Below are 12,785 nucleotides of genomic sequence, written 5' to 3'. Positions count from 1 at the left end.
AATACTTACTTAATTATTTATATTCAAGATCTGTAATATTTGTTTTACAAAAATTATTTACCTGAAAATATTTTTTTTACATTTCAGAATGTGTGACTCCCCACTTTAAGTATAGCTCAGTCTTCACGAGGCTGACGTAGTTGAAACACATGCGCAGAGAGGACAGCGCACTTCCGCCTTATTTACCCCGGGACGGAGGAAAGATGGTAAACCTTTTATGTTTAAATATTTTCATGGTTTGCTAAGTTTGAATGGAGAGTAAATGTTTGTGGTGTGGAAGCGAACAAGCACCGATGTTTGCTGGATCTGCATTTGCAGTGTCGTGTGTTGGGTCATGGGGAGAACCTTTACATTGCGATTCATGACGAATCCCCACCCAGTTGTGGTTCCTCAAACGGAAGGGTTTGAATTTTTTTGTGGCTTGGCTGCCCTCGTATGCTGGTTTTCTGTTGCTCCAACTACTCTTTATCCAATGTGTCTTCTTGATGATGACCGTGATACACCCTGCATGTCCTGTAGCAGCACTTGTTACTCGCTTCCATCAGTACCGTGTGCCCAAGACGTGGAGCACTTTATCCGTCTTCAGCTCTGCGACATGCTTGACACACCAGTTAGGTAATGCTGCTTGGGTATATCCGAGAATATTTGACTTTTGAAATGTGACAATGTACTGCCCAGCCAACGTATATGCCTCACAAATTAGTCACTGTTGCATACTGCGAGTGTTGTGAACAGTGGCACTATCAACCTCGCCTGTCATCGTCAAATGTGTGACCTGTTGACTCTAGGACTGCTGTCTTTATCACCTATTTGGGACACGAGCACTGAGCGAATTATCCTTCATCTGTTTGGCTTCTTTGTTGTAATATTAAATTTCCAATCAGATATGACATCCAGTATTGCATAACATGGTGCGCCTAAACTTATCACCTCTTTGTTCACAAGAAGTGTTTCCTGTTCTTTTAGTTGCACTTAACCATCAGACCTGGCGTTGTTGTTCCTTTAAGTTATACTTCTCCTTGATTCATTCTCTCTGATGTTTTCTTCCCTTTGCCAGTCATCCGTTCGTAGTAACCGTTTTTCTGTGGTGTTTAATCTGGAGTAATTGGGTTGAAATCTTTCAATGTCATGCAAAAATTAACTATTGTAATTTCGGTTGTCAGAACAAAGCAAATTATGTCCCGGGTTCTCCCTTTATGGTGTTTATATGTTGTCAATGTATCTACATGGGGTTTTTTTTCCCCCATTTCTCCAGCTTCCTCCCTCAGTCCAAAGACATGCAGGTTAGGTGGACTGGCAATGTGAAATTGGCCAGTGTGTGTGAGTGTGTTCATCCTGTCCAGGGATTGTTCCTGCCTTGTGCCCAGTGCTTGCTGGGATAGGCTCCAGATCCCTTGTTGCTATATTCAGGATGAAACAGGTTACAAAGTGTATGGATGGATGGTTATCAGAACCACGTCTGAGACCTGAAAAAATGTGTAGTGATGATGTGTGGTTATCATATTTCACAGTTAACTGGGTTTGAAGTCCTCTTTACTGGTTTTAATCAATGCTCCTGCTTTGATATTCTTTTATTTTAACTTTATTAAGAAAATAAAAACTTGCAGTAGAATTCCGTCCACAGTTGGCTTCTGTTTTGCATCTTATGCTGAAGGGCTAGGCATCTGTCCACCTTGACCCTAAACTGGATAAGTGGGATGAAAAATGGATGAATGAATAGATAGATGAAAATGTGTTGGTATTATGGGAAAGTCTCATGATTCACATGACATAATGCTGTTCCACTGTAGATGTAACATTTGAGCCTGGGGGACTAATCAATGATGGTCAGTGTTAACATGTGGAGTTAAGTCAGTAATCACATATTCACTGTATGGATTTGTTTATAAAAAGAAAAAAAAAAAAGATTAATTACCCCCCCCCCCCCCCCCCCCTATTTGATTTCTTTCTCTTCCTCTTTTATATTTCACAAAGGCAGCTGTTTTCTTTTGGATTTTGCCGGCTCTGATAAAAAGAACACATATACATGTAACTAAGTTCCTTCTGCTCTAGTGAAGGCAGCGACACAGATAAAGTTACTTTTAAAACAGGACAGGCCATGCGGGGTATTGGTTAAGGCTTTGGACTTCAAACCTAAAAGTTATTTTTTAAATCCCACTACTGACATTGTGTGACCTGCCTGTGCTCTAATTGAACAAACAAAAGCAATAAAACCAATTGCATCTCTGATATTGTGAAATTGATAATTTGAACTTGGATAATGCCGTCAACTAAATAACAAGTAATGTTAAGTACTAATGCTTAAAGACGTCGGTGATCAGATTGGAGTGTATCGGTGAGCATAAATCAGGTCTATGTTAATGTTAGCTTCTTATGTTTTGCATTTTCACACTATGTTTGTGAACTGGACCCTGAATTCACATCATTAACTTCTACAGAAGGGTGTATTTTATGTTTTATTTCAGTGCATTCAGGGGAAAAAAAAATTCGGCAAGCCGTTACAAATGGTTTTAGGATGTTTGTTAAGAGAAAAAAAAATAACGATTCTCAAGAGACAAAGTCGGATAAAGAGAACCTTTTTTTTAATTTAGGGCACAGACAGCGCAAAACGTTTTGATGAAGTAGAAGTTGTATTTAATTGTACCGTTCAGATTTGGAAAAGTAACATGCTGCATGTTCCCATTTTTTATTTTGGCTGACAATTGTCAGCTTTATAACATTAAAAGCATGAAGTGTTAAGGATTATTGGCACTATTGCAGTCCTTAGCTTTACGTTTCTGTATAAATCTGTGTAAATCATAATAATTGGTACCAGAACGGCAATTTTGTTGATTATTCAACATAAATGAATGTTAAGATTATTGCGTCCCATGTCTACCAAGATCTCTGCATCTCTTTAGGAAATGTGCATCTGAATTTGTATTCCTGGCCTTAAGAGAGATCCACTCACTCTTTTTTTGCATTCTCATGCAGATTGTTTAGTATAGCTGCACCTGAAGCCTATTTTTTTACATTTAAGCTGCATAGGACCCGGGTTTTTTTTGTTGATGGTCACAACAATTTAACTAATTAAAACCGTACAATGGGCTTGCCATACATAATCGGAGTCAGATTGAGAGCAAAGTATTAACTATGTTGTCCTATTTGACTGTGTTATATGACTTCAGTTGTTTTTTGCGTTTGGAAATGTGTAAAGATGAAGAGAGCACATTGTATAAAATGTGTTGCTTGTCATCTTTGAAGAGGGTATTTACACTATGATTTTCTTAGTGGTTCACCGAAGCAGTTAACTGCTGGCCAGTTGCTTCTGGTATTTTTGTTTGTCTGCTTTATTTTCTCTTTTACTCAGTAGCTCAGCATGTGCTTAATATACACTAGACCTGGTCAAAACAAATTTTATTTTAGAAATTTCAGTTGCTTTTGACTGTTTGTTATTTATATGAAACATTTCCTGTGTACTATAAGCACTGATTGAGAGAAATGTTTATGTCACTATATTGATTTTAATACTAGGGGGCTCTGCCCCCTGCTCGCTTCGCTCGCCATACCCCTCAACACCGCCGGCCTACCCTAGCGTAAGCCACCAGCCACTTCGCATCTCTGCCGCTTGTATTGTGAAGAGGGGGACTGAACGCACCCCAAGAAGATATGGTGGCTCCTCCGAAACCCCCTTTTAAACGGTGATACAATGGGAAACAAATATTTTTTTTTTTTATATATACCTCCTCCTCACTTGCTTTCATGCCGTCATGATCTGCATCTTACGCGGCGCACTTCTGTCATATCACCTATGTCCATATATTCAATCTCTTTTCGCTTTTACCTTTTCATCAATATCGCATTGAATTTTTATTCCGTGTTTGGAATTGCATTGTGACAATGCAACGTATAACTGCCTGTGAGTGAATATCGTTTCCTTTTTTTTTTCAAGAAATGTGTCTGACAATAGCATTCAAACAAATGAGAAATGATTTCTCTCGCGGGATTTCACTTTCACCAAACAACAAATCTTTTAATTCTTGCATATACGCCTCTTTATTGGGAAGAAACACTACTTTTTTTTTTCCCTGATGGCAACACAAATTAGACGATCTACAACTCTCTGACTTGAAGTTTAAATCTGAACAATATGTTCGATCTCTTTTCACTGTTCTATTATTTCACAGAGTAATAATTTCCATTTGTTTGCAGTAATGCGATCTTTACTATCCTTTTTTCTGAGACTTTCAAGTTTTCATACTTCCATTATCTCCAACCTGCTCTACATGTGTACCGCGCCAACGTTTTTGAATTCTTTACAACGTTCTACTTTGTCATCTACTCTTTGTTTTATTTCCGGCCCTGGGCGTGGTTAAATCTCTTGGTACAAAGACTTATCTCGCAGGATGTGAAAATGTCTCTCTGAGAAAAATGATGTATCGTCTCCTTTCAACCTTCCAAGATTTTTCTTTTTTATAATAGAGAGAAAAATTTTAACCTACAGTAGATATGTTGGAGCTGGCAGCCAAATGCCATTGGGCTAAACCAGTCATCTTTTGTTGACTCATGTCCACAGGGTTAAAGTATGACTGGTATAGTAGTGGGGTTGGAAGCCATAGGTGGTGGCTCCTGATTTGCTTTGTGAATCATTACGTTAGGACAGAACGTTTTTCTAGTGGCAAGATTTACTTGCAAATCATTCTGGTGGATTATGTGGAACGTGCTGTACTTATCATTGTGTTAAAAGCAAACTTTCAGTGCACTACTTTTGGCACAAATTAAGAAAACCCTGCTTATTGAGATGAAACCCTTGCCTCCAATTCACTGCTGACTCATGTGCGCTCAGCGAGGGTTCCCATCTTTTGTAACATGTTCATTTGGCATGTTTTTGTGGCATAAATAGATTTGTGTTTCTCTAAGCTGCTACTTGCTTCATGTCTTAGCTGAACTTGCACTTTGTTGCAAACATGTTGAAACAAGACAAGTTCTGACTTGCTGCTTGATGGCCACTAAGGCTGTGATAATTTTCGGAATTTTTGCATCAGAAGCTGTCAAATCACTTTATTTAAACAAGGCTGCAGTTTTTCTTTCAAATATTGACTCTGAAAGAAAGTTTTTTTTTGGTGGGTGTGTGTGTGTGAACATACTTCCTGAGACTAGAAACACACTGTGTGCGAAAACCAAATGCTACTTTGTATTTTTAACTCATATGTTTCTATGGTGTGCTTTAAAAAACAACGACACACACACACAACTTCAGTTGCGCTGTATTGTGATAACCTCATTAATGACGTTGTACACCACAGTAATTGACCAAGATAGTTAATACAGCGCCTAACAGCAGTATTCAGATACTTGACCAATTTGCAATTTTTACTGAATTACAAGTCATCCTCTTGCCTGAAGAAGGGGCCTGAGTTGCCTCGAAAGCTTGCATATTGTAATCTTTCTAGTTAGCCAATAAAAGGTGTCATTTTGCTTGGCTTTTCTCTAAAGTCATCCTCTGAAAATTTTCCTTTATCATATTCTTATTTCAAAGCACTGAAACTCAAAACACTTGAACAACGTTTTTAAAGAGAGAAGTAAATTATTCAGTCCCCATGCTTTAATGTTTTTGTAGAGTCCCCTTTGCTGCAGTAATTCCCTTAAGTCCTTTGGGGTAAGTATGTACGAGCACTCCACAATGTCTAGGAGTGATTTCTGGGCCATTCATTGTAACAGAAATGGTCCAGGTTATTCAGGTTGGGTGGATGACGCTTGTGCAGCGCAGTTTTGAAATAGTACTGCAGATTCTCAGTTGGATTGAGATGGTCTGGATGTGAATGATCCACTGTAACACTGTATTTTTTTTATATTTCTGACCTTCATTCTGCTTTCTCGTTTAGCCAGATGCCCACTCTCTGATGATGAAAAGCAGCCTCACAGCATAATACTAACACCACCATACTTCACTGTAAGCATGGTGATTTTTGAAGTGTGGTCAGTGTTACCTTAAGAATGTAATTTTGAACGTTTTGATTTCATTTGACCATAGAAGAACATTTTCACACATTTCTACTGAAACACTATCATGGTCTCACTCTCACTCGCATGCATTTAGATTTACAGCCCTTAATAATAGACCCTTAAAGAATTTCTCAACTCAAAAATAATATTTTTTATATGGTACTTACTCCGTGTAGTTTGTTATAATGGCTGAAAACAAGTGTGTGTTTTGTTCTGCAAGAAAACATGAGATTAAAAAAGTTTCTGATAAAATAGTCCGTGGTGACCAGTGCTAAACAGCAGTAAACACAATTATCCATGAAAAATCTTGCATTATTTGTGTTGCATTATCTGCATGTCAAGTCATCCAGTCATATACGTTTATCAAAATGTTGTTAAATAAAACACTCCTGGGAAAAATGCTTTCATAAATGAAATTTGAATATGCTGAAATGCCTTCTGGTATTACATTTATATTTAATTGTGAACCCGAACTGGAGTACCTCAGGATTACTTAGTGGCAGTTTGTGAAACTACACAGGTGAATTTTACCTTATGTTTGTTGTAGCCTTTCAGATATGCGTGCGTGGCATTATTCTTGTCCCGATAATGTTTTCACTGCCTTTTCTTTAAAGTTTAATCTTTAGTTGTACTCCTCGCTCAGTGCGTTTTGCAAAGTTGATATCCTGTGAAGCCAATGAATAAGCTATTACTGCTCTGGATTCATAACCAATGAATTGGGAGTAGGGGTGGGCGAGGCAGGTCTTCAATTCAAATGCTCAGTCACATTTGCATGTGTTCTATTTTCTTTCACAGGAGCATTTTGTGGAAGTGGGTTATTTAACACTATTTTAGTAAAAATATATGTGTTTGAGATGAGTGCATTACTGTCACATGTGGATTATGCAACATAAGTAACATGGTATTTTTTTAAGGACTTTTTGATATTGTTTGCTGTTGGTCACCATACCAGAAACTTTTATCATCCCCATTTGGCATGAAAAACATGAAGTACATTTTTTTAAGCCCTCAATACAAACTACATGGGGTCAGTAATTTAAACATATCATTTTTGAATGGAGTATTCCTTTAACTGTGGACTTTTTATCCAAAAAAGATGGCAGTTAATTTAATGATTCACTGGTGGTGGGTACTTACAGAACAGCTATGTCCTCCGTAGGAAATTGTTATTTACATGCGTAAGGTTGGAGCTTTCAAAATAGACTGAGTATTTAAATAGCATATTTCTGCTTTTTTTTTTCTTAAGACTTTTTTTCTAATTTTCAACAAAATATTTTTTAAAAAATCATTGCATTGAAATAAAAATAAGGCAAAGAATGAAATTTCAGTATAGAATTTGTGATTTAGTAAAATACGGGAATTAGTCATGAGTATTTATAATTTTGCAAGACATTGTAAATAAGAGCACAAACGTGTAGGTGCCAGTTACAAATTAGAACATTTCTGTCTTGAGAGGACTTCAAACTCCTTACTATCTAAAAACATATTAGTTAATGAAACTATCTATGAAAACATGTTAGTTAATATCAGCTTGGTCCAGACTGCTGAGGTATTCCTGATGTGCCAGAAGCACAGTCTTTTCCATAAGTTTGGAAGATTAAAGGCAAAGTGTTCTATAACCGCCTAGTGGTTTGTCGCATGGCAGAAACTGACCGTCTTCTGCAGTATTCATTAAATGCAATATTAACAATTGTTAACTATCTATAATGCCATCTTTGGAAAACTGCATTGTGAGTGGTGATATTTAATGTTGCAAGTGCATTTTTATGAAGCAGCTATTTGTTTCAGGATATATGTTGTATTTTTCACTTGTGACACCCATTTATTTGTTTTTCCTATATCTGTACATAGACGGCTACTTTGCGTCCATACCTGAATGCTGTGCGTGCCACTTTGCAGGCTGCGCTGTGCCTGGAAAACTTCTCATCTCAGGTGGTGGAGCGACACAACAAGCCAGAGGTGGAAGTCAGGTATAGAAACGTTCATAAAGCAGCAGGTCTGCATTAGGAGAGGTGAATCTCCAACACAAGGCTTCATGTTCTTTAAAATGATTTTGGTCACCCTATGAAAGCAACTGTTTGGTGCTCTGTATTAATGATTTCATTAATCAGTTTTATGAATTAAATCACTTATTTCATAATTGGCACTATTGAAAAGTGTTATAAACTTTAAATATCTCTTTTTTATATTTAGTGCCTTCAGGTCTAGCAGGGCTTGTCACTGCTAGTAACAGAAACTGCACATTCTATTTAACCTGGTATTGATTAAACTAATACAAAATGGCTTTTTTATATTTCCGTTTTTTATTTTTTTTATTTTCTTGATTGGCCCAGTAGACTTTTTATTCTCACTTTTTCATCTGTAGAAGTAGTAAGGAGCTCCTTCTGCAGCCTGTGATAATCAGTAGGAATGAGAAGGAGAAGGTGTTGATTGAAGGCTCTATCAACTCTGTCCGTGTCAGTATTGCAGTAAAGCAGGTAGGATTGGATTTGCCGTTTCCTCAGCTTTGTTCTCCTTTGCTCTTTATTTTATTTATGGTGTTAGTGTGATAGATCCCCTCTTTCCTCTCTTTAGCTTTTCACTCTGTTGCCTTCAAGTGTTCATTTACATCAGCATTTTTGGTTTGGCTGTCGGTGCCAAAGTCAAACAGAAATAAAACTAAGTGTGTAATTTTCTCCACTTAGCTGTGTCCTATTTGTTCTTTAGCTTCCATTACCTTTCCCTGTATTCCATTTTCAGCCTATACTCTTCTGATAGGACATTGTCTTCTTCAGGCCTGTCTAGTATCATGCAATCATTTACCTCCACACATGACTCAGTATGCTGTAATAATTTTACTTTATTTCATACCCTTTCAGTTTCATTCATCAACCATACCTGAATCTTGACATTTCTTACATTTATTTAATGGGCTAATGTTGATTTTTCTCTTTGCAGGCCGATGAGATTGAGAAGATTTTGTGTCACAAATTCATGCGTTTCATGATGATGAGAGCAGAGAATTTCTTCATTCTTCGCAGAAAACCAGTTGAGGTAAAGAGCTCCATAAATGTCCTGCATCTTTACAATCTAGTGACTTGACTCCAAAATGGGAGGACAAACAGCCTTAAGTGTACATGTTATGAGGCACAGCAGGGCACTGGTGTTTCTGACTGCCCTTTCTTTTGCTCTTCATCTGTTGTAGCTATGGCCTCATTGAGGAAATTCACTTCACAAATTGTCTTATTTTCTGAAATGATCTGGCCTGCCTTTTTGCGTATTCTTAATCCTTTCATAGTTTGATGTTATTGTTTTCCTTTTGAATTTGGCAGGGCTATGACATCAGCTTCCTAATAACCAATTTCCACACGGAGCAGATGTACAAACACAAATTGGTGGACTTTGTAATCCACTTTATGGAAGAAATTGACAAGGAGATAAGTGAGATGAAACTATCTGTGAATGCCAGGGCCAGAATAGTGGCAGAGGAGTTCCTGAAAAACGTAAGGCTTCAGCAAATGTACATGAATTGACTCTATCAATTTTTTTTAGTATCTTGTAATAAGAAAACAAAACATTAATTGGATTTCTCATCTTGCATGCCAGAATTCAAGTTCACAACACATATTACAAAAGAGTTGTGATATGCTTGCTTTTTTTGCCACTCTTATGTAAAAACGTGTCAATTTTTTATTTATATTTTTCCTTTTTATCTCCTCAGTTCTGAAGAGGCATGCATGCACCATTCTGCCAGCTGTTCACAAGTGCTGGGGAAGTTTTCCACATCAAGGGTTCTATTAAAAAAAAAAAAAAAAAAAATTGGGAGGGATTGCAGCTGAGTTAAAGTGGCAGAATAAGGTGAATCCACATAAGGTTTGTGAAAACCCACTCAGAGATGGGAACCACAGAAATGAGACCAATTATTTCTGGGGCTTGATACAATCACAGTGGACCCCCTTACGTTTTGGAGAATGTAGTAGATGTGAGAAACATCAATGTTCTTCAATAACATACAAGAGGTCCTGGTGGGAAGTGTTAAACCCAGATCTATAACCGCTTCCTTTTTATATTTTTTTTTCTTTTTGGTTTTGTTTTTTTTAATTTTATAAAACTTATAAAGTTTGGAACCACCAGCTGGTTTCTGATCTGGGTGAAAAATGTATGCTTCTGTTTTGACAACATATTCAATAAAGGTACGTTTAGCACCTGTTTGGAGCGCCTGACCTCCTACAGTGGAATGTGTCACTAATTTCCTTTTGATCAGCAACATACACAACATACTTTATTTGTTTTGGTGTGTTTTTAAAAAAAAAAACAAAAAAAAACAATACAGGTTGATGCAATGAAAGTGTTTATGCCCAAATAATTATTGTAATGTTGCCAAGGTCCTCTAGCACATTTGTCAGCTATAGTAAGTCACTTCTGCTGCACATAATTCTCAGGTTAACCATCCAAGGGATTTAATAGAATTTGCTCAATAAAGCATACCAGGGAAACTGAGCAAATTACCTGGTCAATAGCATTCACACATGACCTACTAAGTTACCCTTAAAGTAACAAAAAATGTCTACAGCTATTGGTTAACATTTCTTTATCAAAAAGAACATATACTGACAAGTAGCAATGGACGAATACTGAGCTGATTGTATAATGTGGTTGAGTCACAACGATGAATGGTAGACAAACAACACTATTGGTTGGAAATGGGGGGTGGGGTTAAAGACACATGTAAAGATGTATGCATTTAACTGTTGTAAAAAGCTTCACTAACCCCAGTTTACATGAGATGTGTTCCAAGCACCACACAGTCCTGCTACCTCCTATTACACAGCTGCTTACAGCAAAAGAACAAAGACGGTACCTGTGCTGGTGACAAATATTCTATATGAAGGAGGCACATGCCAGTATCTGGTGTTAAGTGTGCTCGAATGTTTTCACCTTTGCATAGATGGACATCTGCTCCCATTCATTCACATTCCAGACAATTCTTAAAAATCTAACCTACAAAACAAAGTTGTACTAAACAATTGAAAAAGTTATTTGTTCAACAACTCCTGAGTCTCATATGGTTAGTTCACCCATAAAATTTATATTAATCATACTAGGCCCCAATCTGGAAAGCTGTGTGCTTGACTTTCCCACATTTCCTGACCTTTTCTTTTACCAATACATTTCTGAGATAGCCTACATGCATGTGTAAGATTAGCTGTTGTATTTTTCACAGGTTTGTTGCAAGTCCAAGAGAAAATGAAAATAGTTGACATTTCAGATAGAAATATGCAAGAGCCGAAATACAGTCCTACAATGTCCCACCACCCATTATCTTTGTATTTAAGTGAGAGGTGAGTTCAGTATTGTACTTTTGCTGTTGGGTTGACTTTTCAACTACAAAGACATTTTAAAAATAGGAATAATTTATAGTTACTGATTTAAGAGATTATTTTTTAAAGTTTGGACTATTTTCAGTTTACAAGTAAATATACCATAATCATGTTCTAAAATCAGTTTTACTACTGACATCATTGTCTTGCTGAGATCATATAGAGTTTTTAAGTATAAATTTAACTACACTGTTAAATCATAATCATGCTTTGCATCGCATATACTGTAGCAGGGAACACCCATGTATGAGAACAGCTAATAAAACAACCTTTTGTGTTTCTCTGCTGTTTCATGCAATAATTTTAATTAGTTTTTCCTCCACGATTTTATTCTCTTATCATGTTATGGTAATTGCTGTAATTGTGCGTAATTATATCTTCTACCAAATTACCATCATTTGAAGAAAAACTGTGTTTACGCTCTGCAGCACATGCACTCATTGACCAGTGCAAAAGGAATATCATGCTTTCTGACTTTTATGCACCTGTTGCAGAAAGGGTAGCCAGCATGAAAACTTAAGTTGTAGCCTGTGCATTTACATGACTTGTATACAGTACTGTGGAGGATGAGATATACATTCTGTAGTGTTTAATTGAAATGCACACTATATAGCAAACCATATATATTAGCTTGGTGTTTGTTTCTACGATCTCACAACCCTTAGTAAATTGGGATCAAATCTCACTTTGCTTACTCTCTGTGTTGAGTTTCCCAGTGGTTATATGGATTAAACTTTACGATAGCACTTGGCCTCCACCCAGCTCTTCTTGCTTTATGCTTGCTTTGTGGTTCTTAGCTCCTCGAGAGCCAATTGTTTGATTTGATGATTTATTAATGTATTTCCACTCATGTATATGGATTAACCTTTCATATTCCTTTGGGTTTCCTCCTGTGCCTTCCTACAAGACTAGTTGCTAGCACTGTCTCAAGCTCCCAAACTTTTTCAACCACCCTTTCCTGGTATCTTTTAATTTGTTTTCTGGATTGAAATTGTAGTTGTTATTAATACTTTGAACATACATAAAGATGAATGAGCTAGCTTAAATTCACAGCAGCAGCTGATTTTGCCTACTTATCCTTTCACTTGCAAGTATGTGCTGTTCCAATTAGTAAGGAAAGAGCAATTACACTTAGTCACTCTCAAATGTTCAAACTTGGCCCTCATGCAAATAAACCGAAGAGAAAAAGTCTGAAATGAAGCAGCCTTTCAGACGCCAGCAGGAGCATGAAAATCACAAACACACTTAAAACAATCATTGGAACAAATAGAGTGATATTGCATACTGACTACACTCTTCACATCAGTCCATAAAAAAACAATTTTCTCCAAAGCAAAGCTGATTTGTGCATTTGTTTAATGTATCTGTACTCAATGTCCTGGTCTGGGCCAAATGTCCATCCAGTCCCTCGCTTGGCATTCTACTATCTTCTACAGTCCA

General features: G+C 37.0%; 1 protein-coding gene across 1 annotated transcript in view; it reads left to right on the top strand.

The window, feature by feature from the left end:
* The first annotated feature begins 84 nt into the window (after positions 1 to 84).
* The window catches only part of LOC114669118 (tubulin monoglycylase TTLL3-like), a 50,434-nt gene continuing 37,733 nt past the window's right edge, over positions 85 to 12,785 (top strand). The window contains exons 1-5 of the mRNA XM_051921375.1: positions 85 to 206; positions 7,837 to 7,955; positions 8,351 to 8,462; positions 8,923 to 9,018; positions 9,297 to 9,467. Of these exons, the coding sequence (XP_051777335.1) occupies positions 150 to 206; positions 7,837 to 7,955; positions 8,351 to 8,462; positions 8,923 to 9,018; positions 9,297 to 9,467 (555 nt within the window). The 5' untranslated portion in view covers positions 85 to 149. The remainder of the gene's footprint in view (positions 207 to 7,836; positions 7,956 to 8,350; positions 8,463 to 8,922; positions 9,019 to 9,296; positions 9,468 to 12,785) is intronic.

This window comes from Erpetoichthys calabaricus, chromosome 18 (assembly GCF_900747795.2).
Source record: "Erpetoichthys calabaricus chromosome 18, fErpCal1.3, whole genome shotgun sequence".
NCBI lineage: Eukaryota > Metazoa > Chordata > Cladistia > Polypteriformes > Polypteridae > Erpetoichthys > Erpetoichthys calabaricus.
This window is presented reverse-complemented; position numbering and strand designations above follow the sequence as displayed.